Source organism: Aspergillus homomorphus (genome assembly GCF_003184865.1).
Source record: "Aspergillus homomorphus CBS 101889 unplaced genomic scaffold BO97scaffold_46, whole genome shotgun sequence".
NCBI lineage: Eukaryota > Fungi > Ascomycota > Eurotiomycetes > Eurotiales > Aspergillaceae > Aspergillus > Aspergillus homomorphus.
Window position 1 is genome coordinate 43,066 of NW_020291932.1, and position 24,938 is coordinate 68,003.

General features: G+C 52.0%; 6 protein-coding genes across 6 annotated transcripts; 4 read left to right on the forward strand and 2 right to left on the reverse strand.

The window, feature by feature from the left end:
• Positions 1 to 4,290: 4,290 nt before the first annotated feature.
• Positions 4,291 to 6,591, reverse strand: BO97DRAFT_480507 (ribose phosphate diphosphokinase subunit PRS1). Its single transcript, XM_025700760.1, has 5 exons — positions 6,165 to 6,591; positions 6,049 to 6,058; positions 5,877 to 5,997; positions 4,725 to 5,794; positions 4,291 to 4,666 (listed from the first exon to the last, which is right to left on the reverse strand). Exons 1-5 carry the CDS (start codon positions 6,421 to 6,423, stop codon positions 4,636 to 4,638), a joined length of 1,491 nt encoding a protein of 496 aa, XP_025547712.1. The 5' UTR covers positions 6,424 to 6,591; the 3' UTR covers positions 4,291 to 4,635.
• A 160-nt stretch (positions 6,592 to 6,751) lies between these two features.
• On the forward strand, positions 6,752 to 8,148 carry BO97DRAFT_408245 (bifunctional precorrin-2 dehydrogenase/sirohydrochlorin ferrochelatase MET8). The gene is made up of 3 exons (XM_025695815.1): positions 6,752 to 6,916; positions 7,086 to 7,567; positions 7,652 to 8,148. Exons 1-3 carry the CDS (start codon positions 6,821 to 6,823, stop codon positions 7,791 to 7,793), a joined length of 720 nt encoding a protein of 239 aa, XP_025547713.1. The 5' UTR covers positions 6,752 to 6,820; the 3' UTR covers positions 7,794 to 8,148.
• On the reverse strand, positions 8,095 to 14,649 carry BO97DRAFT_446048 (Arf family guanine nucleotide exchange factor SEC7). Its single transcript, XM_025698609.1, has 4 exons — positions 12,791 to 14,649; positions 12,554 to 12,738; positions 8,783 to 12,499; positions 8,095 to 8,719 (listed from the first exon to the last, which is right to left on the reverse strand). Exons 1-4 carry the CDS (start codon positions 14,540 to 14,542, stop codon positions 8,386 to 8,388), a joined length of 5,988 nt encoding a protein of 1,995 aa, XP_025547714.1. The 5' UTR covers positions 14,543 to 14,649; the 3' UTR covers positions 8,095 to 8,385.
• Positions 14,650 to 15,233: 584 nt separating this feature from the next.
• On the forward strand, positions 15,234 to 16,331 carry BO97DRAFT_472936 (phosphotransferase enzyme family protein; the record flags this gene model as incomplete). The annotated part of the gene is made up of 3 exons (XM_025700188.1): positions 15,234 to 15,655; positions 15,695 to 15,750; positions 15,811 to 16,331. 3 exons carry the CDS (start codon positions 15,234 to 15,236, stop codon positions 16,242 to 16,244), a joined length of 912 nt encoding a protein of 303 aa, XP_025547715.1. The 3' UTR covers positions 16,245 to 16,331.
• Positions 16,332 to 17,148: 817 nt separating this feature from the next.
• Positions 17,149 to 22,208, forward strand: BO97DRAFT_472937 (dihydrolipoamide acetyltransferase component of pyruvate dehydrogenase). Its single transcript, XM_025700189.1, has 9 exons — positions 17,149 to 17,394; positions 17,457 to 17,506; positions 17,587 to 17,810; positions 17,887 to 18,959; positions 19,751 to 19,762; positions 19,905 to 20,318; positions 20,405 to 20,409; positions 21,366 to 21,547; positions 21,620 to 22,208. Exons 1-9 carry the CDS (start codon positions 17,285 to 17,287, stop codon positions 22,067 to 22,069), a joined length of 2,520 nt encoding a protein of 839 aa, XP_025547716.1. The 5' UTR covers positions 17,149 to 17,284; the 3' UTR covers positions 22,070 to 22,208.
• A 325-nt stretch (positions 22,209 to 22,533) lies between these two features.
• Positions 22,534 to 24,494, forward strand: BO97DRAFT_408251 (malate dehydrogenase). The gene is made up of 6 exons (XM_025695816.1): positions 22,534 to 22,869; positions 22,959 to 23,076; positions 23,160 to 23,309; positions 23,371 to 23,465; positions 23,525 to 24,089; positions 24,150 to 24,494. Exons 1-6 carry the CDS (start codon positions 22,804 to 22,806, stop codon positions 24,176 to 24,178), a joined length of 1,023 nt encoding a protein of 340 aa, XP_025547717.1. The 5' UTR covers positions 22,534 to 22,803; the 3' UTR covers positions 24,179 to 24,494.
• Positions 24,495 to 24,938: the final 444 nt, after the last annotated feature.

Genomic DNA, 24,938 nt, shown 5'->3' on the forward strand with positions numbered 1-24,938 from the left:
CGTCGGCAGGCAAGCAAGCACAATGCACGTACCCGGCCTGCTTCCTGGTCGACGGATCATTAATTGCAGTGGAGTCGGCCACAGCACCACGGTATGATGAATAGGATCCGACAGGGGCGATGGGGACGGAGAAAGTGTGCGATCGAAGCAGATAGGTCGATGAGCAGCCCAAGGAAGAAATTCCGTGGGAATGGGGACTAGGAGTGGAGAGTGAGAGATCTAGAGATCGAGAAGGAAGAAGGAACCATGGGGAAGGATGATTGATTATGCCTGCAGAGAAAAAGAAATCGCCAAAAATAAATAAATTCTATCGAAAGCCAAATTGACCAAGGTACAGTCAGTCCGTCACTAACTACCGAGTAATCCTACCCTTGTCAAAAATATCTGTCTAGTCAATGAATAGATCCGACTGGATGGTCTGAAGGTGGAGGTTCTACAGGGAAAAAAATGATCTGTCGTCGCTGGTGGGGCCCCAACTAAGTGGATGACTGCAGTACAGACTACAGACAGGAGGAGGACTATACTAGACTGAGACTGAGACTGACCGAGGATTTCCTTTTCTTGGTTGTTCATTTAATTTAGGCTTTGAGTTTGGTGTTGGGTTGGGGTTGAGAACTTTCCCCTGAATTGCATCATCATCATCCTAGTTCTAGTTCAAGTCCAAGTATAGTAGATGTCAACTGGTCTAACAGCCAACTGGACGGACAGCTCCCAGAAAGAAGGTCTAAAAGGGGCAAAAATTGACTTTGTTTGGCGTGTTTGGCGTGTTTGGCGGGTGTCGATCCGATCCGATCTGCTTCCTTCCTTCCTTCATTCCTTCCTGTCTGTTCTTTCCTTGTCTAGTCCCCCGAGCCCCGGCCGCCTCCAAGCTTTCCCTTTCTCCCTCCCTCTCTCTGTCACTTTTCTCTTTCTCTATCACTCTCTCTATCACTCCCCTCCATCCCTACCAAATCCTTTCGAATCCACTTCCTTCTGCTTCCAATCTATGCATCATCATCCATCACGATTCAATCCTTCCGCCTTGTTCAAATCCTGGTTCTTGGAATTCTCGATCACTCCGATGCGTGCTTCCTGACCAATCCTTCCCCCTCATCGCTCGTTCTTATCGTCCCCGTCGATCGTCTGCTGCTATTAATTGCTCTGCTATAGTTGCCTTCCCAGGGGGGCTGCTGGAGCTAAATCCTTCCATGACCTCGGCCGAACGTCATGAATCGAGCCCACTTTTCTAGAACCTCCTCCATCGGCACTTGTGCATCTCAAATCCGGACTCTCGCAATTAATTGCCGTGCCTCCCATCATTGCCCAACCCAGTTATTTGCCCCGAATGTATCATCATGCTAAAGCTAGCAATTGCAAAGAAAGTTTGCCTTTTGTTTGAACCCGACTCCAGCTCCCATTAAACTTTGGCCTCTCGGCCCACGGCAGGAAGGCGATGTCGGCCTGCCGGTGCAACCGATCCTCTTTACATAGCAGGGGTTTCCCAACCCAAGACAAACAATCCCAAAGAAGCGACAACAACATGACGCTAAATTCTTCATCACCCCATTATCGGGTGTCAGTTTGGCCTGAGCTCCACCCGATGCGCCGAGTAAAGCACTGAGATTTAACGTTCATACATCCATGGTTTCGGAACCATCCCCTGCAGCTGTTCCCAGCCCGCCTTTGCAGAGCTCAACGTTTGGGGGCGTCGTTGGCGGTTGGACAAGCAGGCCAGATCCTTGTGAACGTCACTACTCGATTCACTCATGCTTGTTCCTGTCTTCCCTTGTCGATCGAAGCCGATCGCGCCGTGCTTCTGCAGGCGACCCGCACCCGCCAACCAGGTTAGTTCCTGGTGGCTTGCCGGCAGGCTCTTGGGGACATGGAGAACAAAAAGTCCTCGAGACTCCGTACTATCGTCTGAGCCTACCTACACTGCCTTGCCCACATTAACCGAAGACAAGATTACCCCGAGCCAGGACGGTGAACGACCTGCCGAAACTACGTATATGAAGTTGCTGGACTGCCTACTCGCCAAGACACCGTCTTTTGTGATTTTTTCAGGCCGCGAATGGCTGAAGGCATGCGAGGTGGAAGCCCACCGCCTATCTACCGTTTGTTTGGGCATGCCGATCTTCCCGTAGATGAGCACCAAAGTCCAAGCTGGTGATCCCGCCAACGATAATGAAAAAGAGCTCAACCACAATTTGGTATTGAGCCGAGATTTCACTCCTCTTCCTTCTTGGTGATCTATTTCATTGCGGCTTCGAACAGAGTATTGTTCGGAAGGAAATGCACATGCAGTCCGGAAGCCGACACGCGGTGCTTCTAGTGCTCCGAGCGTTCCCTAGTTCTCAGGCCTAAGAAAGAACACGAGAGGGCTGGACTTGACCCAACGCTAGGATCAAGTGCGGTGGGTATCGCTTGACAGGCGGGTCGATTCCTGTCAGCATGGCGGGGACACAAGAAGCCACATTGCTTCAGCCGCTATCGAAATCGATTGTGGTTGGACTAAACATCCGCCAAATAAAAATCATTAGACGCTCCAGGGTTGGACCTTGTCAAATCCATGTCTTCAGCGCCTTGAAAGTACCGAGATGGTATCTATAGCATCCTTCTCATATGTCGAGGCCTGAATTCACCAATGCCTTGGTCAAAGTACGTAAACCACTTGCGCGCATCCGCAGCCAATTCTTTTATTTCAGGAACCATGGATTACTACTGGTCATCTAGCCGCAAAGCTTCCCTGATCTACCGGGGATGTTCCCGGACATGAATTCTGCGCCATCGTGCTTCGGGCTCAACTGGCCCCCTAATTCGCTCCATCCCCCACAGTACCGGGATCGAGCGTTTGCTCTTGGTCTAGGTGACGCAAGGTACTTTTGCCTGCTTGATACGTCTTTTCGTTCTGTCCTATGCTCGGGACCACACCGGAAAAACCGCCCCCAGTGATTCGGCGCTCCCCACGCGCTTCACTTTAGCGCAGAGCCCAATTCTTCAGCTTATGCCGAAGGAGCAATTTGGAAAGTGGCGCTCCCTAAACGAGCTGTCTGGACGTGCCGCTCGACCGGGCCAGAACAACGGCATTCTCTACACTACCATGTTTTATTGTGATGCATGAAGGGCTTGGCCAAAGTTTAGCATCACTGTTCTCCGTTCTTCTCCGGATCAGTAGCATTCTCATCTTCGCCCGCAGAGAACTCGCATCAAGGCGAAAGGTAAATCCCTTAGAACCTTCGGAGCGATCCACCCTCCGATTCGAAGAGTCGCTTCGCCTTGCCAAACGACGTGCATGGGATTCTTGATCGCGAGATGTCTCAGGAAATGAAAGGGGCTCTGGGTTCGACTTTGTCCAGCGTCGCATAGCAAACGAGCCAATCCTGCGTTCGGCTGTCGGGCTCATGCACACCGCCATCCCATTCTTTTCAAATGTCAATCGAATTGAAAACCGATTCATTCTATGCCGGCTGGCAAGCTGCACGCCGCTAGGCTACACTGTCGTGGCCTTGTTGAGGTCGTCCTGAGATGAGACACACGGGTCGGGAGATTTCGATCAGGATTCTGGCAAGGAAGACTGCATCGCTCACCGAGCGCCGAAAGAGAATCGGATGTCTCGCTGACCCTACTTTTCGGAGTCAGGTTACCTGCAGTCGTGTCTATTTCTGCAATCGGTCGCGAGTTGCATCTGATACACGGTTAACAGGGCGCATGATGCAGACACGCGATTTTCCAATCGAGTGACGATGTAGACAGACTGGGATCACGGCGGATAGCCAGGAGAGATTGAGTTTTTGAATTGATCATATTCAGCTAAAGTGAAGGGGATTTCTTTTTACAAAACTGCTGTGACAGGTACGATGGTGTTCGAGATGTTCTCTTGCACCAGTTCCACCGGCCGAGGCCATGAGGGCAAACCCCCAAAGAAACTGGTGCCTTCGTTCCTCGATCGATCCAGTGCAATACGCCTACTTCCTACAAGCTGGAAGGCTTGCAGGTCATAGACGTCCGCAAAGGACCGGTATTTTGCTCTCCCAACGCTCCGTTAAGGACGATCCTGTGAGCTCAGGTCCAGAGAATGATTCTCCTTTCCAACAGGACGCCCCTGCAGTACCCAGAGTGGACTGCATCGCTGGTTTGATTTGATAGATGTTGTGGTCGATTGCTCGAACTGACCGCCCTACGAAAGAAAATGTGTGAAACACACTGGTGAAAGCATTGGACCTGGTCCAACTTGACAGTGAAACAATTTCTCTGAAGAATTAGAATCAGAGCCAATGTTCCCGTGCTTGGGAATAATCATGTCACCCAACCCCTATAGCCGTGAGCCCGCCCGAGCAAGACATCGATGCTCATATGGTTAATGGTATCATTCAGTATTTAGGTGCTGATAACAGAAGAGGTATCCTGCCGTGTATCACCACATAGACTGGTCTTATGTGCATGCATGCATCATCATCAACACAGCAAGTTTAGAAAAGAGTCACCCGCTGCAGAGAATATGGAGAAGATCATCAAAACACTCGTCATCACTGTCTTTAGTCATCATCTTATCCGATACCCAGCTCGCTTACGCTCGTGATATGGATGATTGGGGGGAAAAGGGGAAAGGTTGTAAAAGAAATGTCCGCTTGAATTGAGATGCAATACTCAGGGCATCTAGTCATTTAGATGAAACAAAGCCGAAACACTTCGGTGGCCGTTAGCAAACATTTCTGAGAATTGGGGGATGTGGACTGAAAACTGACCTCTCGCCATAATGATGGCGCCTGATGCTCTCCGCTAAAAGACTTGAGATGTCGATGACAATCAACTTCTGCGACTTCTTGGCGACTTGCGGGGCAATAGGGAAGGTGTTTGTGACGACGATATAGTCGATGGCCTTGCATGCTTCCATCTGCTCCAGAGATTCATCCCCAAAGAGACCGTGGGTGGCAATGCAGTAGACCTTCTTCGCACCGCCCTTCTTGACGACCGTCTCCGCGGCAGCAATCCATGATCCGCTCTTGTCGATCATGTCATCGACGATAAAGACGGTCCGGTTACGTACGTCGCCGACAAGAGTAATAGTTTTCTCTTGTTCAGCGTGACGTCCAACGCTACCCTCCTCGTCGGAGGACTCAGCAGCATCAAACGAGCCGCCCAGAGCGTGATCGCCGGGAAGGGAAGGGGTGGTCGAGATCAGGGAGTTGACCATCGACTCGGGGACCGCTTCCGAGGGCTCGCCGCTGGCATTCTGACCTGGGGTTGTTTCGCCTGAAGCAGGTACAGAAGTGGGACCAGTGGAGGGATAGTCATCATCGACCAGGTGACCCTGGACGAGACGGCCGGTGATCACGTCCTGAACGCGAACATCGGTGTACTCATGTGCAGCTTCCAACTCCGACGGACGGCGAGCGCCTGTCGGGGTCTCTGGACGCAGGAGGTTGGCCGCCACGAGAGATTCCATGTTGGTGTTGGTCTCTTCTCTCAAGTCTTCGCCCTGGCCGTTATCACTGTTTGCGCTTTGGATGTGCAAAGCGAAGGGATCTTGGTCCTTGGACGAGGCGGTGCTCTCTTCCTCAATCGAGTCGAAGAAGACGGTGCTATCCGTCATCGACATAGGGACCTTAGGGCGCCGTCTGTCTGTCGTGACAATACCAAAGTTGAGCTTCAAGGTATCGGCGAGGGACGTGACACGCTTGGTGCCACCGGCATTCTTGCTCACAACAACGGCCTCCTTCCAGCTGGGGACGTTCATGCGAATCCATCGGGCAATGAAAGGTTCGGCAAATAGGTTGTCCACCGGCTTGCCAAAGAAGCCCTGCATTTGCGATGCCTAGATTCAATGGATCCCGGTAAGAATTCCATTCGAAGACGGCATATGAAGCCCCCGGGTGAGGGACGGCGATCAGACTCACATGTAGATCCAGGGTGATCACATGGTCCACTCCAGCGACCGAGAGGAGGTTGGCCAACATGCGGGCAGTGATGGCGCCACGATGGCTCTTCTTCTTGGATTGGCGAGAGTACGGGAAGTACCTCGTGTGAGTCAGTATCAGATGCGCAGGAATGAGCTAAACAGGACCATACGGCATGACCGCTGTATGAGGAAGCGACCAGTCAGCCCATTGAACAAGGTGGAACAGAAAAAAGGGGAGTAGAAATGAAACAACTGAGAGGTAAAGAGAAAGAGTTCTCAAACGTACCTGTGATAGATTTTGCGGAGCCACCCTTGCAGGCAGAGATCATAATCAACAGCTCCATCACACTGTCGTTGATCTTTCCGCTGCCACTCTGGAGGATGTAGACATCTTGGTTCCGAACAGAGACGCCAATGTCTACTCTGGTCTCGCCATTGCTGAATTTCCCGAGGTTGGCTCGAGCTGGCTGGGTGCCCAATCGCTCACAGATGGTCTCCGCCAGGGAAGGGTGGGATGTGCCAGAAAAAATCTGTACTCCCCGCATCTTGATACTTGCTTATGACTGGCAAGGCATGGACCGGTAATAGTAGGAATGAAAAGCTAGCGTGGGCGGTGGAATCATTTCAAGATTACCGGCCCAGAAGCAAGGAGGGTTGAAAGAGAGGAGGGAGAGGAGAAGGGGAGGAGGGAAGGGAGAAGAAATAAGGGAGAGAAGAGAGAAGAAGGAGAGAAAAAAGAAAGAGGGAAAAAGGCCCGCACAAGGAAGTGGGCAGAAAATGGCAGGCGGAATGTCACGGGGTTTGAATGAAGCTCAGCTGTAAGAAGTAAGAATGAATTGATAGGCAATGCGGCCGCCGATTCTCCCCGCGCCCGGACAGTCCGATAGGAAATCCCGCCTGTGACTGACACGACCAGACACCACCACCACCACCACCACAATAATGTCGCAGAAATTCCCAGAGGTTCAGGGAGGAGGCTCCCTCATCATTGCCTGGCAGGCGAAGAATAAACATATCCTGGTAGTCGGTGGAGGAGAGGTATAGTTATCACCATTCATCTGCCCCTCCCTCTCTTATCGGCCGGCTCCTTACCCACAGATATATATCTGCATCTCCCGACACACAAGCCCCTCCCCAACCCCAAACTACTACACATAGTCCTAGCACGCATCAAGCAAACTAACATCTCCATGTCCCCCAAAACCAGGTAGCAGCCGGCCGCATCCTGCACGCCCTGAACGCCGATGCCCGCGTAACCGTCGTCAGCCCAGCAGCGGGCCTCAATGACGAAGTGGCCTACCGGGTGGCGGAGGGCCAAGTAACGCACATCGACCGGACGTTCGAGCCGGCGGACCTCGACACAGCGGACATGGTACTCTGCGCGATCGACGACCCGGAGGCCTCGACGCGGGTGTGGCAGCTCTGCAAGGAGAAGCGCATCCCGGCCAACATCGCCGACGTGCCGCCCGAATGCGACTTCTACTTCGGCAGCATGCACCGCGATGGACCGCTGCAGATCATGGTCAGCACCAACGGCAACGGGCCCCGGCTGGCGAGTCTCGTCCGCAAGAAGATCGCCGCCACCCTGCCGGGGAACATGGGCGCCGCGATCGAGAATGTCGGGCGGTTGCGGAAGAAGTTGCGCGAGTTGGCGCCTAAGGTCGAGGAGGGCCCGAAGCGGATGAAGTGGTATGTTCTCCCCTTTGGGTTTCGTGGACGTGGGAGTTGAGTGGTGTGGGCTGATTTCTGGTGCTTCTGCTTCCCTTGGGGTAGGATGTCGGGCGTTTGCGAGTCGTGGAGTTTGGAGGATTTGGTCGAGATGACTGAGCGTGATATGGATGGGTTGCTGGCTTTCTATGAGTCTGGGGATATCCCTGCGCTACTGGAGATCCGGGCGAAGGCGATGGGGATTTGAGATGGAAAAGAATCTTGGGATTGGGTCTTTGGGGGTTGATATCACCTTGGGCGCTCGCTAACTGGGCAGTCGAAGTGCTTTCTTCGCCTTAGGAAGAAGCCGTCAGCCGGCCGGACTCGCGACGGCGCACAACCGAACCGCTGGCGTCATCACGCTGAGCAAGGCCGGGTCACTAGGTATGGACTAGAGAATTTCCGGCTTACGACCTCACCCAAGGCTACAGCTGAAAGCAGTTACGCGGCGAGTTGACGGCGAATTGACTGAAACAGACTCTGCAACGCTTCAATAAAGATGGTATTTTGTACATACATATATAAAGCCCGCTTGCACAGATATCGATAATAATGGAATTTGGGAGAATCACAAATAAGAGAAGTAAGGGGGAGAAGAAGAAGAAGAAGAAGAGACGAAGGCTATGATGGAGAATAAGTCTAATACATCCAATGACCTTCCAGAACAAGCGAAGCCTTTCCATTCATGAAAGACGAGGATATCCAAGAAGAAGGAAAAAAAAAGGCACACAGACAAGCAGATCAATATCGAGAGGAAAGTTTGGTAATTGGGAGAAAGAGAAACCGCTCCGGACAGTGCATTAACGTCCGCCGCTGTGTTTACGAGAAAGCTGGCTGGACACAGAGTTTCGATGACTGGCGGGTGATTGCGGGCGAGGAGGGAGACCCAGTTTGACCTCTCCGACACGGCGGAAGAGCGACTGCACGGCGAGGCGGACCTCGGGGTTCATGTCGCGGCCAAGCAAGTCAACGGCCAAGGGGTAGAAGGTTTCGATGTGTTTGTTGAATCCTTCCGAGGGGAAGTTGGTATAGCTCTCGATGACATCCACCACGACAGGACGCCAGGCTAGGACGTTCCGATGCTGCGAGTCTTCGTCCAGACGGACAAAGCTGCGAATGAGATCCGCGCACAGTCTGCATTTGGTCAATGTTAGTCTGGTGTATGTGTTACTCGTAGGATACTAGCAAGTTACTTACGGGATGAGAGCGGCTTCCGTCTCCGCCCGGCTGCTCTTCCTCTCGTCTCTCTCGTCGTGATACATACGGAACAGGATGTGGACGTAAGTGGCGGCACTGCCACTTTCCTGCTTCAGCAGATTTGGAGGCTGTTTCATGAATCCCTGACGCCATAGTTGCATCCGTAGTTCCTTGTCTTCGTTGAATTTCTTCGCGAATTGGTAACTTTTCTTCAACAGGCCCATGAGCCGGAGGAGCTCGTGGCTGGGGATCTGCGAGTAGACTTTGTCATTGGAGAACAACTCATGGACCGTCTCAATCATGAGCAGCTGAAGCACGCAGTTGGTGATGATGCGGTTGAAGAAACGACGCCGTGCAACAGTGACCGCAGCGGGTTGTTGCTGCGCCTCCGTTTGAGGCCGGTAGTCCTCCAATGCGGGGTTAGAAGCGGTCGGCATGTCTCCCTCTTCGTGCTCCGACGCAACGTTTTGGGATCCATTAATCTTGGATGGATCGACACTACTTGTCTCTTGGACCGAAGATGTATCGGCTGATTCGTTGGCGCTGTCTTCGCTGTTTGCTGCGTCCCCGTTTGCGGGTTTGGCCGGGGGGGAGGGCTTGGAAGCGATGGAAGCCGCGGCGGTGAACAAGTCATAGGCTGTGGTCTTGGTGAACAGCTCGACGAACGCACCGACGACCTTGTTCCAGTGCTCCTGCTGGAATTTGGTGACATTTTGCAGGATCAATTGCTGCAAGCAGTTACTGCCGATCCTCGCAATGGTGTCGTTTTCTTGACAGATGCACAGTGTCAAAAGTTCGAGAATGCGATCGAGCATGTATTCCAGCGCATCGAAGTAGTGTGTGAAAAGTGTGATCATGTTCCTCAGAGCCTGGATCATCGTTGTAGAAAGCCACACAGAGAGCTCCTCGTGGTTAGGTACTTTAGACATCTCGGATTTAGACTGCAGCACCACGAAGATGGGGTAGAGAAGCTGTCGCCACAGGACATCCCAGAATTCCTGGGGGAATCCACCGCCATGCCGAATCAGAGTCTCGAAGAGGTAAGTCAGTGCCTGCGAGCGGACTTCAAGATCATCACCCGTCATGAGAACGTCCTGAAAGGCGATTAAGATTGGATACCAGAATTGCTCCTCCTTCGATTGGCGAGTAAGTTGTTGCGTGAGGTTGGTGGCATCCTCGTGAGCACCCTCTGATGCGTTACCACGATTGGAAAGCGGGCATTCTGGCGTTCTCAGCATCTTCGAAACTGTTGACTTGAGGGTTTCGATCGCCTGTAGCGACTTCTTCTGGAACCTCGAGTTCTTAGAGAACTCTGTCAGACACACAATGAGGTCAGGGAAAGCACCCTGCGTTATCACGACCCCAAAGCGAGTGTTGTAAATCTGCGTAACATGTTCGAACGCCATGTTAACAATGCCTTCGTAGGGCTCTCGAGCAGCGACTGTGAAAACACCAAACATCGTTTTCCAACCAGAGCGGATATTGTCGCCCCTCGCTTGGATCATCTGAATGAGACAGCGGAGAATCATATCCTTGACAGTCACAGCGCTGCTATTTGCCATGACATGTTCGAAAGGCTTGAGGAAATCTTTCTGGAACTTGAAACCTGGCAGCTCCTCGATCTCCATGAATCGCATTGAGAGCTGGCGAAGAGAATCGAGAGCGAAGAAGACCACTGTCGTGTTCGAGTGGCAGCCCACCTGATTGAAGTGCTGTCCAAGTACCTCCCAAATCTTCGACCATTCAATTCTTACTCGAGTCATGTTGTAGTAACTGATCTCAACCAACTTCTGCAAGCTGTAGGTTCGTGGAGAGTCGGTCTGCCCAGACGACTGGATCTCCTGCCAGCTAACTTCACTTAGCGCCCGAATAAAATCGATGATGGCTTCATGCGACAGATTGGCGGTGTTGGTGAAGATGCGATCAACTCCCCTGATCATTTCGACAGAGCGACTTTCCATGGCGACCTCGGTGCGGAAGGCAGAAGGCCCGTTAACGGACCGAGGACGAGGGCGTCTCGATGCCTGCATAGACTTTCGAGAACCATCAGAGGACGGTTGTGTCACAATGCGAGCTCGAGAGACGTCTGGTAGAGAGCCTTCATCTACGCCATCGGTGAGGAGTTGGAGCCGATCAAGCTGACTGACGCACGTAAGGATCTCTCTCCAGGAGCCCCTAAGGTGGTTCCCTTCCGTCAGAGCAACATCAAGCAATGCCTTCAGTGCCTCCACATTCTTCGCCACCATTTCCCTGACATTTCCCAAATTCGTGGACTTGGCAAGTGCTGTCACGAAAGCAACTCGGGGTGTCTCCAAATCGAAAGCGCAGCTGATACGGATGGCCAGCTTCATCCCCTCCATGCAAAGCTTGATCAGTTCAAGGTACTGTGTATCTTGCATAGGAGCAGATAACCCCGACAAAAACGACATCCATGTAACATTGAACATGGAACCGACGTGGCGAACCGAGGTCGCTGGGATGAAGCGGGAAAGGGCCTCCTTGACTGCTGTCTTACGCTGCGCCCGGATCAAGCTGCGATAAAGCTGCTCGGTCTTGTTGGCCATTTCTTCCGAAGCCTGCGCATACTTCTCACCCTGAATATCCCTTCCGACTGTCGCAAAGACCTGTCCGGCTCTGGTCGCCAAACCGGCAGGCGCAGAGGCAGAAATACCAAGGTTTGCTGCATGCTCCCGTTCAGTATCCAGTACAATCTCATTTTGTGCAATTTCATCGAAAATCGAACACAGGTATTCATCAGGCAAGTCCTGATTGTCATTGATACCCCGGTTGTTCTTGATGAAATCTTCCTTGTTCATACGACGTCCCTTGATCTTGGCACTGTGCTGATCGGTGTTCAGCATGATGACAGAGTAGGCGAGAACGTATGCCGTGTCCGCGTTGGCAAAAGCGTTAGGATTTTGAGTTACGTAGCGCTCAGCAAATTTCAGCATGAAGCGATCGATCTTTTGTGCCTCTCCCGGCAAGCGGAAATGCTGTAGAAATTGGCGAAGAGCGTCAACGAAGCGCCGCTTTGAGAAATCCATCATGTCGACAAAGGCATGCATGATAGCAATATTCTCGGCATCGCCTTCGCCGAGATACTCTCCTATCATTGCTTTATCTAACCGGTCATTCCGGTACAAGAAGGCAGCAATATCCTCAGGGGATTTGGAGCGCACGAAACCCTCCTGGATGAAAAGTTTGATCCCGCGCTTGGCCTTGAAGTTGAATTGTTGCACAGCATTTGTAAAAGCAGTCTTTCTTTGCTTGACCTTCTCAATTTGGCTTGGATCATCCTCTGCTACCGGAGTGGTAGTGCCCTCGGTACCCTCAATCCGTGGCGACGAAAGAAACGACGCGGTGTTCATATCGATCGAATCTCTGGGGTTGTCGATCGACTTTTGAGATGATGAATGAGGCACTGTTGCAGACTGGTCAACTAGACGTTGCGAAGCCCAGTTGTCCAATGATTGTAGAATCTCAACCAGACACACGACCGCCTGATTCTTCTGCGTATACTCGGGGGGTACGTTCTGTAAATTCGGTTGTTGGACATTGGCTACATTAGCCGTAGTCAGCGAAGGGGGAAAGCTTCCACTTTGATGCCAGTCACTCCCGACGGACGAGATCTTGATATGGTGCTCCTGATATTGCTGCTGTTGAGCATGAGTGACCGCAACAGGAATACTTGCATAACGCGATAATTGCTCGATGACACTGGTTGTCGCAAATATTAGAAGAGCTCTCCAGTTGAGGATTGAATTCACCTACTTCTGGAAAATATTCTCCAAAGCTGTTCGATCGCAGTCATAATTGAGGTAGATCTCAACAAGAGCGCGCGGGTCCGCGGCCAATCTCTCAAGTACTTCCATGAAGTATTGTTTCTGGAAAGCGGGCGAATTGCGCTTCTCGAGAATAGTCAAGTAAATCTCTTTTAAGAAGACCTCGAGCTCTTTCTGCTTGATGTTAGCGTATCTTTGCGTAATGATGTCCAAGGAATATACGAACCTTCATCATTACTCTCATGTGCTTCAGCATAAGCCAGAAGATTTCGCAGCACACCTCGAAGACCCTGGGCACTGAGCTAGATCCGTTCCGGCTCAGACTCAGGCAAAGATGAGGCTTGACAGCTTGCAGAAATGTCATCGCATCCGAACTACCCGAGCTACTGGAGCTGTTCCTGATTGTCAAGAGCGGAGATGTGAGGGCGTTGACTTGATTGTTGATGAGGTAATGAATAAGATGCAAGGATAGCAACTTCGATCTCATGTTCTGAGATTTGAGGTCCTGCTGTTGATCATGATTCAAATTCTTGTGACTCAGCTTGCAGAGAGCTCTGAAGACGAGGAAAGCATCTTTGACGTAGATTTCATCTTCGTCATCGTCAGCGGTGCTGTCACCATCCTCTGTGAACGTCCCTGAAGAGGACCGAGCCGGTCTTTGATTGAGTCTAGCGCGAGTGACCATCGTTGGGGCATTGTCGTTGACTGTGGTAACCTCCTTGTTCGATTCGAAGCTTTGCAGAGTGAGCTTCTCCCCGGGCTCTTTCGAAACAGGGTGATCAGAGCTTGCATCGTGAGGCTCGTCAGACACATGTTCATCCTCATGAGGCGCGTCGGCCGCCTCCAGCGTAACATTGTCCGAAGAACCACCTTGCCCTTTCTCTCCCTCTCGCAAACGCAGCTCCTTCAATTCAAGTCTTACGTTGACTCTATCAAAGACAGTGCTGACCATTTGTGTCAATGACCCCTGGGCTATCTGCTGGTTCTGAGATGACTTGGAGTATATGAAGATGTTGTAGATCTGACGGACAGCTTTGAGGAGACCCGCTCCATGTACCACAATCTTGTCGTTGAGGACCGCCGCCAGCAGTGACTTGATAATTTGCTGCTGGATTTCGACTGGTGTAGCTTCATTTTCGAAACAATCACATATCGCGTCGATGGCTCGTTCAATCAAGGGCGGTTGCTCCGGGCTGGCTTCGTCCTCTGAGGTCTTGTTCTCATGAGCCGATGGAAATGCGAAGTAAGAGTATGTGATAAGCTTTCCAATGCAGTCAAGCGCTGTGACCTGTAGAGGAATGCTGAGCGACTTGGTGGCGAGCTGGAGTGGACGAAATATGACCTCAGGGTCGATCGGCTGGCCATCCGACTGTTTGACATTGCTGAGCGCGCTCTTGACAGCCTCCTCCAGTTCCCTGCTCCTGCGCGCTTCCTTCGAAGCGCCAATCGCATCCAAAGCACTGACTATGAAGACGGTGGAGCTGAGTGTTACAGAGCGTTGTGTCGCAACCGTGGCCGTAGTGGACCTCGAGTCCGAGCGCATTCTTGTATCCGGACCAGGCTCATCGCGAGGAGGTATCGAGGTAACATCGTGTCTTTCGGCGGGGGTTTCCTTCTCGATGTTGGCGGCGGCATCTTCAGTTTGACCCCCGAGAGCTTCTTCCTTCAGGTTTGACTCAGATTCTGGTTGGTTTTCGGAAATCTGGGGTACGACGGCTTCCTCTGGCGGAGTTGCGATCTGGTCGGCTGACTCCGGGTTTGCAGTGGACTCTGGTTCGGTAGTTGACTGAACATTTTTCTCCAACTGCTCTGTCTCAATCTGTTGACGCTCCGACTCAGCGGGCAGGTTTGGTTTGTCTTGTAGGACGGAGTCGTCCGACTGTGTCAATACAGCAGCCGCATCCTTGTTGTCTGCCTGCGGCACGGCTGGGGATGTTTGGGCGGGCTCATTGACAGAGCCGTTTTCGACTTCCGCCATTTATGCGAGACTCCGATCGGAGTGTTCGAAGATCGACAGGGAGGGGGTCAACATGGGACTAAAGGAGGGACGGGAAAAAGAATCTGCAGGTTGAAAATGAACGCCGGCCCAACCTCGTTACTGACAAGCAGTCCATTGGAATTGAAGCGTGTTCACTCCCGCGGACGACGGAGATACCGTACGGAGGGCGTGGTAAGCCACAGCCGCTAGACCATCATTATATCACGTGATTATAATCTGCTGAGTCAGCTATTACAGCCCAAACTGCAACCTAGTAAGGCTTCTTCCTCGTCCAGAGGGGCTGAGCTTGCTGAGATAAGGCCGGAACAGCAATTTGCGATTAGAAGACAGCACCATGGAGGTACTGGGAATGTCTGGTTTCACGAGACGGGGTCCGAACTAGGCCGGCAGACAAGCGAGGTTGGTCTGTATAGAGGGGGTCTGACATAATAGTTCCAAACAACTTTCGGCAATGCCTAGCATCAAAATTAGGACGCATACGGGGATGTAGATAAGTTTCCGAAGAGCACTACGATGGGTACGCTGTCTGTGAATTAGATATCTGACGAAGGAGCTCTTGCATGGTTAACCTGATGGCCCTTGCAGTCAAGTGATCAACTGGCGCCAAGACAAACAACCATGGCATCGCCGTAACAGCTGCAGGAGACTCAAATGCCGAGTCTCCGGCATCATGGCCCGTGAAGGAGAACAGGTGCGATTCCCGCAGTTGGAAGTCTCCTGTTCTCCGAGTTTTGTTGTTGAAAAATCATCATTTTTTCCAAACTGGGATCGATTACCTTCACCAAATGAAGTGCAGGCACGCGTTAAGGAGCAACAACTCGCCGGAGTGTATTCCGACCAAGAGGGACCCCATCCGATGGCAGCCCCATATGCGTGCCAGCCACCTGCCAGTTTCGAAGAGATGGGCCTATTTGTCAAGTGGGGAGGCTCTGTCCAACTTTCCGAAGCTCAGAGCCTATATGCCATCCGTCAATTCCTCAAGGGCGACGTTCCGGTGCCCGAAGTGTATGGTTGGCACACCGAAGGAAACGTGAGATACATTTACATGGAGTATGTGAATGGAACATCTCTTGAACAAGTATGGCGGATTATGTGACATGAGGACAAAGCTGGCATCTGTCGCGAATTCAGGACAATTTTTCAGTGCCTACGACAGGTCGAACAGCACCCAAAGGACCCATTTGTAGGTAGAATATCCCGCAGACCCTATGGATAACTGGCTCCGTCAGCTAATCTCTCTTTCGTAGGCAATGTCACGAAAGGACCACTTTACGACAGGGCTTTTCATGTGAATTATATGCATGAAGCAGGCCCTTTCGCTACAGTTCGTGACTTTCACGACTGGTTTACATCTCTTCACCGAAGACCGATGTCAGATCCGTACTCGGTCCCAGTGGAACCATTCCGCTATGACCTCCCGGACGACTGTGCAATCAAATTCACTCATGGCGATCTCCATCGCAGTAACATCATCGTCACACCCACACCCCCATACCGTATTCTGGCGGTTGTCGACTGGGAGCAATCTGGTTGGCTGCCGGAGTACTGGGAGTCTCGCAAGGCGCAATATACCGCTGATAGAGGTGAATCATGGTCCACCACCTACCTGCCCGAGATTCTGGACCAACGTGCTAGTATTTGGGAACCATGGGACTACTACACGTCGTCAATGGGTTGTTGAGTCGTTACACAATGCTCGGATGTTTCTTGCGCTCATCGCCATTGATGGCTAGTCAGTGTAGTTTTTATCTAGCAAGAGAGAATCGAGGATCATTTATACCCGTCGGATCAGTTAAAGCAGACTGATTTGTTACTTCATATAGTAGGCTTCTAAATATGAAATAAGCAATCCCCCCAAAGTCCTTCTTTCAACGATAGTTATCAGCACCACTCAGAGGATCCAAGTAAAAGGAACCCGCAATGCGACACCCAGGTCACAGCAATCTTGGAGCATCCTGAACAACCGAGCCGGCGCTGCTCGCAACCAGGCCTTCGACAACAAATCTTTGGATATAGTCTCGCATCCAAACCTGGCAGTTGGGTGCTTATAACACTTATCAGTATGTACGGTCGTTCCAATAGTGACCCTGGCTTACCGGTGGATCAAAAGTATTGGCGCTGCGTACTGGAAATGGCACAATTGTCGCAACTGACTGTTAAGAGTAAAGAACTAAAGTTATATAGATAATGTTAGGGCAGTGAGCGAATAGGTTAAAATAGTAAGATAAGAGCAAAGAGAAGACTAAATTAACTTTAATAAGTACTATATTCAGCTAATAGATTAACTGTGGATAGTACTTAGTAGATAGTGGTGAGATAGTAAGTCATGGTGGTTTTTCTAGCGCCCTGTTTACTGTCCATCAGAATACTGTGTACATGAGTAAAAGTGTAATATAAGTTGATCCCTTTACATAGTGAAACCATGAGATAGTAAAAAGTCATGTGGTTTTATCCTGCTTACTAAGTGGCTTGGTGTTGTGAATCGGTTTGAATCGGGTTGAACCTGCTTAGCTAAGCTATCTCGGGGCGGCCGGCGAGAACTACTCCGGAGAGTCTCACCGGTAGCCTCAACAGAAAAGTTCCTGGAGCTGCAGTCCTCAACTCTTCGATACGGGCCCTTTCATCTGCCAGACCAGTTCCTAGCCTCTCTTCCATCCTCCCTCTCTCCATCCTTTCCCGTCGCGGGCTCTCTTCTCGACCTTTTCATAGATTTTTGGCGCCATGGTTGCCTCTGCTGTCCGGATGCGCACCCCCAGCGCCATGTTTCTCTCTAAAGGCGCCCTTTCTCTGAGGCGGCCGCAGACCGTTCACAGATTCAAGGATCTTGCTCAGTATGTTCTATAATCCCTGTTGGGCTCACAAAGGTTACTGATCGCTCATTCTGTTCTTACAGATCTCAATTGCCCTCCCTATCCGCCCTTTCCCGCTACTATGCCTCCAAGTGTATGTCGCTTATCATCTTTGTTGATCCTTGTTGCTTCAATATGTGGCTTTATCGGAAACTGACGGATCGAACTTTGCAGCCTTCCCTCCTCACACCATCATCAGCATGCCTGCTCTGTCGCCGACTATGAACGCCGGTAACATTGGTGCCTGGCAGAAGAAGGCCGGTGATGCTCTGCAGCCCGGCGATGTTTTGGTGGAAATTGAGACCGACAAGGCCCAGATGGACTTCGAGTTCCAGGATGAGGGTGTCTTGGCCAAGGTTCTGTCCGAGACTGGCGAGAAGGACGTTGCCGTTGGCTCTGTTCGTGGTCCCCTTCTGTCGATTTGCCACCTGCAAGATCAGGCCTATTTCAAGGCATTTACTGACCACGCACTAGCCTATTGCTGTCTTGGTTGAGGAGGGTACCGACGTCTCCGCTTTCGAGGAATTCACCCTGGAGGATGCTGGCAGCGAGAAGCCTGCTGCTGGTGCTGCGGAGAGCAAGCCCGAGTCCAAGGAAGAGGCTGCCCCCGCTTCTTCCACCCCCGAGCCTCAGCCCGCTGCCATCGAGCCCGAGACCTCGGGTGAGAAGCTCCAGCCCGCTCTGGACCGCGAGGCCAACATCAGCCCTGCTGCCAAGGCTCTTGCTCTCGAGAAGGGTGTGCCCATCAAGGCTCTCAAGGGCACTGGACGTGGTGGCCAGATCACCAAGGAGGATGTTGAGAAGTACCAGCCCGCCGTTTCCGCCACCGCCGCCGCTGCCACCTACGAGGACATCCCCCTTACCTCCATGCGCAAGACCATCGCTTCTCGCCTTCAACAGTCGATCCGCGAGAACCCCCACTACTTCGTCTCCACCACCCTGTCCGTGACCAAGCTTCTTAAGCTTCGTCAGGCTCTCAACGCCACCGCCGATGGCAAGTACAAGCTTTCCGTCAACGACTTCCTCGTCAAGGCCTGCGCTGCTGCCCTCCTGAAGGTCCCTGCTGTCAACTCCAGCTGGCGCGAGGAGAACGGCCAGGTTGTCATCCGCCAGCACAACACCGCCGACATCAGCGTCGCCGTCGCCACCCCCAACGGTCTCATCACCCCCGTTGTCAAGAACGTCCAGGGTCTTGGCCTGTCCAGCATCTCCAACCAGATTAAGGACCTTGGCAAGCGTGCTCGTGAGAACAAGCTCAAGCCTGAGGAATACCAGGGTGGTACTTTCACCATCAGCAACATGGGCATGAACGCTGCCATCGAGCGATTCACCGCCGTCATCAACCCCCCTCAGGCCGGTATCCTGGCTGTTGGCACCACCCGCAAGGTTGCCGTCCCCGTCGAGACCGCGGAAGGTACCGCTGTTGAGTGGGATGACCAGATCGTCGTCACTGGCAGCTTCGACCACAAGGTCGTCGATGGGGCTGTTGGTGGTGAGTGGATCAAGGAGCTGAAGAAGATTGTTGAGAACCCCCTTGAGCTTCTTTTGTAAGCTCTTTCCCGCGAATGGGAAACCTGACCGGCACAGTATCCTAGTTAACTACGATCGGAGTCACCTTTTCTTTGATGTTGGTGTAATATGTATCAAAACCATCTGAACGTTTCTCATCTCCCTAGACCACGATGGTCTTCCCTTAGTACAGTTCATAACCCTGCAATGCATCTCCTATGTTTTCCTTATCATTTTAGTATGATTCATATAGTAGACTGAGTGTTCATTCTCTTTCCTTCTCATACAAGCAGATAGAGGGATAAAAATGAAAGTTAATGTTTTAGAGCAGACTGCAGCTTAGAGGTCCCAGTTTGTCCTAGCCAAGCTGAACAATGCGTTAGCGGAGCCTCGGAAGACCGAAAAAAACACAAGCGCGAAACAAGCCATGGGCGAGATCACAGACCGGGTCTTGGCAGCGGGCGTTGTCGCATGAGCCCGTCTATGACGTGATGTCATTCTCTTTCCCCCCCAGCCATGGCCGCAACCATAAATACCATCCGACTTCCATTCCATCCCCTGAAACTTTACTTACAATTTCTTTCTCTGCAAGATCTGACCTAGTTTGAGTTTCTCCATATCCACAACTCTCCCGGTAAGTGTTCGATCTTTGTCGCTGTTTCCTGCCTCCTCGTGGCACCTAGTATCTCCACCTTTCTTATTCGAATGGCCGCACTGACCCTGACACATGACGTCGCAGACCTCACCAATTCTATCACGCACCGCCTCTTGTGACATTCAACAAGTCATTATGTCTTACGCAGAAGCTGCAGCCAAGGGTCCCAAGCAGTCCCCGGAGGAGGTATGTGCAATTCTCCCTTCTGTCTACGCAACAGCGCACCTGTAATGATCACAATTACTGACAATGCTTCTAGGCGTAAGTGCAACAACAACAACCACCAGCAAACATCGAGCCTTCCACATTGCTAACCAGAATTCCACAGTCGCGCTCCCGATATCAACCGGGTGTACCGAGATGAATCCGAGAGCACCGCTTCGCTGATCGACGTTGACTCCCCCCACGTGCAATCCGTGGATGCCGACTTTTTGAACCAGGAGGTCAAGACTACGACGCAGGCCGAACGGCTAGAGCGCGAAGAGCAGGAAGCCATTGCCGAGCGGGAACAGAGCGAGAAGGCCAAGGCCAAGGCGAAGGCTAAGGCCAAGGCTAGCAGTGTGCGCCGCAACAAGAGCAACCCGGTCTATATCGGAAACGCTGTCATCCTGGCCCTGACCGGAGCTGGTCTCGGCTTCGGGGCGTACAAGAAGCACGCGCAGGGCAGACTCTCATGGCAGCTTGTTGGACTGTGGTCCGGAATCGTCGGCGCTGTCGGCGCCGTTGACTACTTTGTGAGCAAGTGAGTCATGCCCTTCTTTACCTGTTTTTGTTTTGAGACGCAATGGGCATGTCCTTGCTAACATGACTTCTAGGTGGCTTCTCCAGAACAAGTACCCTCCCAAATAAGGGTGCGACACGAAAATCAAGTACTTGTCTTGCGTGGTTTGATAACTTGATATCCTGATGTTTTCTTTCTACCTGTTTCTTTGTAATTTCATATACCGCACGGATCTGAGGATACATGGCGTTCTCCTGCTGTCCAGGCGTTTGTGATCGGTGGAGACTTAGTTAATTCCATCTCAATCTCATTCAACCTCATTTTGATTGTCCATTCGGCTTGTAGCATGCTTATACAGTATTTGGCCTTGATTGGACGCTGACACAAAGGTAGAGTTCGTTTCGTGACCAAAGGCAATGATAAAAAGTGGTAGATAATGTTATATGACGAGTCTCCGATCGCTGCATGATTAGAGTTGGAGAACGGACGATCGATGTCGGTTGAGTATGCATGGACTGCATTGGCGGGAGGCGGTCAGCAGTGTCAGAATCGTGGCCTCTGCAAGAACATGTGGCCTTGGCTAGCATCATTATTATTAGCATCACTGGAACCGCTATTTCTCAAGGACACGTCGCTGCCCTAGCACTACCTTAACAAGCAAGCGTGCTGCACTATTTCAACTCTATACCCACGAAAAGCCTTGCAACATCGTCTGTCTGTGCTCGAGTGTTTGTTATTGCGCTGCACACTGCTTTCCTAGCCGTTGTATACAGTAGTGTTGGTCACACCGCAAGAAAAGATGGTATGACGCCCGCGACCGCAGATCGAGAAGAATTCTCGCAATTTAAACGACATTTTGAAACCAAGGGGGAGACATATATGCTGATACCTTTGACCAGAACTCTCTTTTCAATTCCGCCCTGAAGCAGTCTTCTGCTATCCGTCGCGATCTGGACACATTCTCGCAGTCGCCGGCCACATCATCCGCAGCGCTCCAAGGTGCGATCTTCCGTTCACATGGGGTACTTCTAAACCCAGACTGACCGAGCTACTCCGCTCAACCGACAGGCCAAATCGCGGCGTCGCTCGCATCACTATCCCGCACCATCGACGACTACTCCGCACTATCTAAGAAGGAGCTGATCCCGGAGAAACAAGAGAAAGCCTTCGAGCGAGTAAAGAACTTCCGCTCCGAGCTTGCAGATTACCGGGTACACTTTGACCGACTGCGCAAAGAACGCGAAGACGCAGTAAGCACAACCTGAGGAGGCCTACATGTTTGCGACCGAATGCTAACCACCTCTGTGTCTCTCCCCCGCTAGCAATCCGTAACAAACCGCAACGAGCTTCTCGGCCGACGTCCGCACAACACCGCCACTCCCGAGAATCCCTACGCGCAATCTTCCCTCCCCAATCCATCCCCGTTCGCCAATCCGTCCTCGGCCCGATCGGGTCTAGGCTTTGGAGGCTCAGCTGCCGACTACACCCGGGAGACACATGCGCTGCGCGAACAGAGCTTCCTGGCCAATACTGGGAATCAGCTGGATGAGTTTCTCGATCGAGGTCGCGCGGTCTTGGCTGATCTCGGGCAACAGCGCGAGGTGCTCAAGGGCACGCAGCGAAGACTTTACAGTGTCGCGAACACGTTGGGGGTCAGTGGGGAGACGATCCGGAAGGTGGAGCGCCGGGCGAAGCAGGATAAGTGGATTTTCTGGGCTGGCGTGCTCATCTTCTTTCTCTTTTGCTGGGCTGTACTACACTTTCTGAGGTAGATTTCGGAAGGCGAGTTAGGGTGCATATCTGCTATTTCGGGGGCATTGGCTTTGCTTTGTGTTTGCGTTACTTATGGGTTTTGATTGGCAAGCGCCGGCGTTGGGTATTGTATTGGTTGAGATATCAATAGCTTCCTCTTTGATTGATTGATTCATTGATGGAGAGAGGGAGCAGGAATGCATGTTCCTTGTTTTGTATGTATACCACCAGGTGATCATATGAGATGAACTCCGGAGTTGAATGACTTTACTTATTAGTCCCGCATGTGGAGTTGCTCGGATGGAATCGCGTCGACAACAACAGCAGCAGCAACAGTAGGACCGATTCATTCTTGGCCATCGGACCAGATGGACGAAGTGCAGCCTAGGTGGAAGTGATTGATTGACACAACAATGACCATAATTGAACAAGAAGAACATATAACTACTACCCAGTGTATTGATGGGGGATTCTTCGACGGTGGCTGGCGTGGAGATCGGATCCGGAAAGCGTTCCTTTTAGCCGCTGCTTTTCCCGTTCCGTCTCAGCCTTTCTCACCGACGCTCTCCTCGTTCTTCCTCCCCGTCCCGACCAAACTCCACTTCCTCTCCTCTTCTTCCTCTTCCTCTTCTTCTTCCTTCCCTCCCTCTCTTCTCTTTCTCCCCTTCTTCTTCTCTCCCCATCCCCCCTCCCCAATTCTTACTTTATATCCCCAGATAGATTATTCTTCTGTCTACCCTTCCCCACAGTCAAGATGTTCGCTGCTCGCCAGTCTTTCAACCTCTTCCAGAAGCGTGGCTTCTCCGTCTCTGCCAGCCAGGTAAGCTAAAAGAAAAACATACCTTGATGGCTTGAAGCCTCGGCTTAACCATCAACATCTCAACTAATCAATTCAATTGCAACCTGTAGCTCTCCAAGGTTGCCGTTCTCGGTGCCGCTGGTGGTATTGGCCAGCCTCTCTCTCTCCTCCTCAAGCTCAACCCCCGTGTCTCTGAGCTTGCTCTCTACGACATCCGCGGTGGACCTGGTACGTCGCACAGCTCGCGGCCGAACGCGAAACTGAGTTCATTCCGACCAACGGACCAAAACGCTAACCACAACCCATTGCAGGTGTTGCCGCTGATCTGAGCCACATCAACACTAACAGCACTGTCTCTGGCTACGAGCCCACCGCCTCTGGCCTCCGTGATGCCCTCAAGGGCGCCGAGGTCGTCCTCATCCCTGCCGGTGTTCCCCGCAAGCCCGGCATGACCCGTGATGGTACGCGCTCAACCTCGAGCTCGACACAATGAGCACCAGAGTACTGATTGCATCACCTCAGACCTTTTCAACACCAACGCCTCCATCGTTCGCGACCTTGCCAAGGCTGCTGCTGAGGCTTCCCCCGAGGCCAACATCCTCGTTATCTCCAACCCTGTATGCATTAACCTGGTTGCCCGGTCCCGAACTGCCCGAAGACTAATTGCCTCTACCAGGTCAACTCCACCGTCCCCATCGTTGCCGAGGTCTTCAAGTCCAAGGGTGTCTACAACCCCAAGCGTCTCTTCGGTGTCACCACCCTTGACGTTGTCCGTGCCTCCCGCTTCATCTCCCAGGTCCAGAAGACCGACCCCGCCAACGAGGCCGTCCCCGTTGTCGGTGGCCACTCCGGTGTGACCATCGTTCCCCTCGTCTCCCAGTCCAACCACCCCTCCATCGAGGGTAAGGTCCGTGACGATCTCGTCAACCGCATCCAGTTCGGTGGTGACGAGGTTGTCAAGGCCAAGGACGGTGCCGGTTCCGCCACCCTCTCCATGGCCATGGCCGGTGCCCGCTTCGCTGAGTCTCTTCTCCGTGCCTCCCAGGGCGAGAAGGGCATCGTCGAGCCCACTTTCGTCGACAGCCCTCTCTACAAGGACCAGGGTGTCGACTACTTCGCCTCCCTCGTTGAGCTCGGCCCCAACGGTGTTGAGAAGATCAACCCCGTCGGCCCCGTCAACGACTACGAGCAGAAGCTCATCGAGACCGCTCTCGGTGACCTCAAGAAGAACATCCAGAAGGGTAAGCCTGATTTCTTGAACCAGTCACTCACAAATTCAGTGCTAACAAGGGATTCTCCAGGTCGTGACTTCGTTAAGGCCAACCCTTAAATGATTTGAACTCTCATCTATCATGAATATGAGCAAAATCTCTCCTGCAGCCACGTTCCTCCTTGTATAACAGTCTATTCATTATTCCTCTTTCTCTCCCTTCTTCACATTTCCCATCCCACCATCGGCTTTTACATCGGAGGAATGTCGCCGCAGCAGCGCGGAAGCATAGAATCCGGGCTTTGAATTTCATCCCGAGAGCCTCGTGGGACCTGCGATGGAGGTGGGGGGAAGTGGACATGACGTGTATCTCGTTTTCCAATACAGACCGCAAAATCGTGTTAATGATAACTACCCTTACGACAACAATGGTTTCATCTTGATCGTATGCAAAAAGAGGTAACGTAGATCTTCAGTAAAGTAAAAGAGGAAGGCGTTTGCTTCAATCCATCTCGTATCGACCCATCCATCCAACCCGCGTCCGTAGTCAGGGCAACAGCCCCGGCCCCATCCGTTTAGTTCCGATTACTGCCCCCTGGCGTACAGCACGGGCCGGGCAGCACAGCACAACCACACGAGCAGATCTGGACCCTCAGAACCCGAACCGCAATACCCGTACTCGCGCAGAAGAGCCGAATCAACAGCCCATCATACCATATCCCAAATTTCCATTTCACTTCAACTCAATGCAGAAATAATGAAATAAACTCGAAAAACGAAATACATGCACCTCAAAAAAAAGCATTCAATCAAATCAAACAAAAAAAGACAAATAAAGGACCGCGGTACAAGAGTAAAGTAAAATCAACCCCGACCGAAC

Excerpts from the sequence above, each read along its gene's own strand:
- BO97DRAFT_472937 (XM_025700189.1), top strand. The coding sequence starts at position 17,285 with ATGGTTGCCTCTGCTGTCCGGATGCGCACCCCCAGCGCCATGTTTCTC. Across the intron at positions 17,395-17,456 it reads AGATTCAAGGATCTTGCTCA|ATCTCAATTGCCCTCCCTAT; the intron begins GTATGTTCTATA and ends CTGTTCTTACAG. Across the intron at positions 17,811-17,886 it reads AGGACGTTGCCGTTGGCTCT|CCTATTGCTGTCTTGGTTGA; the intron begins GTTCGTGGTCCC and ends ACCACGCACTAG.
- BO97DRAFT_408251 (XM_025695816.1), top strand. The coding sequence starts at position 22,804 with ATGTTCGCTGCTCGCCAGTCTTTCAACCTCTTCCAGAAGCGTGGCTTC. Across the intron at positions 23,310-23,370 it reads GCCCGGCATGACCCGTGATG|ACCTTTTCAACACCAACGCC; the intron begins GTACGCGCTCAA and ends GCATCACCTCAG. Across the intron at positions 24,090-24,149 it reads CAAGAAGAACATCCAGAAGG|GTCGTGACTTCGTTAAGGCC; the intron begins GTAAGCCTGATT and ends GGGATTCTCCAG.
- BO97DRAFT_446048 (XM_025698609.1), bottom strand. The coding sequence starts at position 14,542 with ATGGCGGAAGTCGAAAACGGCTCTGTCAATGAGCCCGCCCAAACATCC. Across the intron at positions 12,739-12,790 it reads ACATGAGAGTAATGATGAAG|AAAGAGCTCGAGGTCTTCTT; the intron begins GTTCGTATATTC and ends AACATCAAGCAG. Across the intron at positions 8,720-8,782 it reads ACGGAAGCCGCTCTCATCCC|ACTGTGCGCGGATCTCATTC; the intron begins GTAAGTAACTTG and ends GACCAAATGCAG.
- BO97DRAFT_408245 (XM_025695815.1), top strand. The coding sequence starts at position 6,821 with ATGTCGCAGAAATTCCCAGAGGTTCAGGGAGGAGGCTCCCTCATCATT. Across the intron at positions 6,917-7,085 it reads TGGTAGTCGGTGGAGGAGAG|GTAGCAGCCGGCCGCATCCT; the intron begins GTATAGTTATCA and ends CCCCAAAACCAG. Across the intron at positions 7,568-7,651 it reads GGCCCGAAGCGGATGAAGTG|GATGTCGGGCGTTTGCGAGT; the intron begins GTATGTTCTCCC and ends CCCTTGGGGTAG.
- BO97DRAFT_480507 (XM_025700760.1), bottom strand. The coding sequence starts at position 6,423 with ATGCGGGGAGTACAGATTTTTTCTGGCACATCCCACCCTTCCCTGGCG. Across the intron at positions 5,795-5,876 it reads TGATCACCCTGGATCTACAT|GCATCGCAAATGCAGGGCTT; the intron begins GTGAGTCTGATC and ends CATTGAATCTAG. Across the intron at positions 4,667-4,724 it reads CGCCATCATTATGGCGAGAG|TGTTTCGGCTTTGTTTCATC; the intron begins GTCAGTTTTCAG and ends CGGCCACCGAAG.